The following is a 338-nucleotide window of genomic DNA, read 5'->3' on the forward strand; positions in this document are numbered from 1 at the left end:
TGCGTGCGTGTGCGTGTGCGTGTGTGTGTGTGTGCGCGTGCTCACATTGTACTGGAAGAGGAAGATCCCACAGAAGAGGCTGAAGATGTCAGCGGTGAGCAGGGAGAGGTTGACGGAGGTGGCGCTGCTCAGCTTCACCACTACGGGCATGCAGCTGTACAGAGTGTACATACACAGCGCGTAGGCGGAGAACAGGAGCCCTGAGAGGAGAAACACACTCCCGTTAGTTCATAGCAACAACTTAAATGTTAAAGGAACACTCCCGAGATTAAGAATACATGCTATGGTTAGAGGGTTAGGGTTAGGGGGTTAGGGTAGGGGGTTATGGTTAGAGGGTT

At 52.7% G+C, this 338-nt stretch overlaps 1 protein-coding gene across 1 annotated transcript in view; it reads right to left on the reverse strand.

The window, feature by feature from the left end:
- Nucleotides 1-338, reverse strand: part of LOC116685743 (solute carrier family 35 member F2) — a 10790-nt gene that overhangs the window by 3764 nt on the left and 6688 nt on the right. Inside the window, exon 7 of the mRNA XM_032510658.1 lies at nt 46-200. Within this exon, the coding sequence (XP_032366549.1) occupies nt 46-200 (155 nt within the window). The remainder of the gene's footprint in view (nt 1-45; nt 201-338) is intronic.

The sequence above is a fragment of the Etheostoma spectabile genome, unplaced genomic scaffold, assembly GCF_008692095.1.
Source record: "Etheostoma spectabile isolate EspeVRDwgs_2016 unplaced genomic scaffold, UIUC_Espe_1.0 scaffold172, whole genome shotgun sequence".
Taxonomy (NCBI): domain Eukaryota; kingdom Metazoa; phylum Chordata; class Actinopteri; order Perciformes; family Percidae; genus Etheostoma; species Etheostoma spectabile.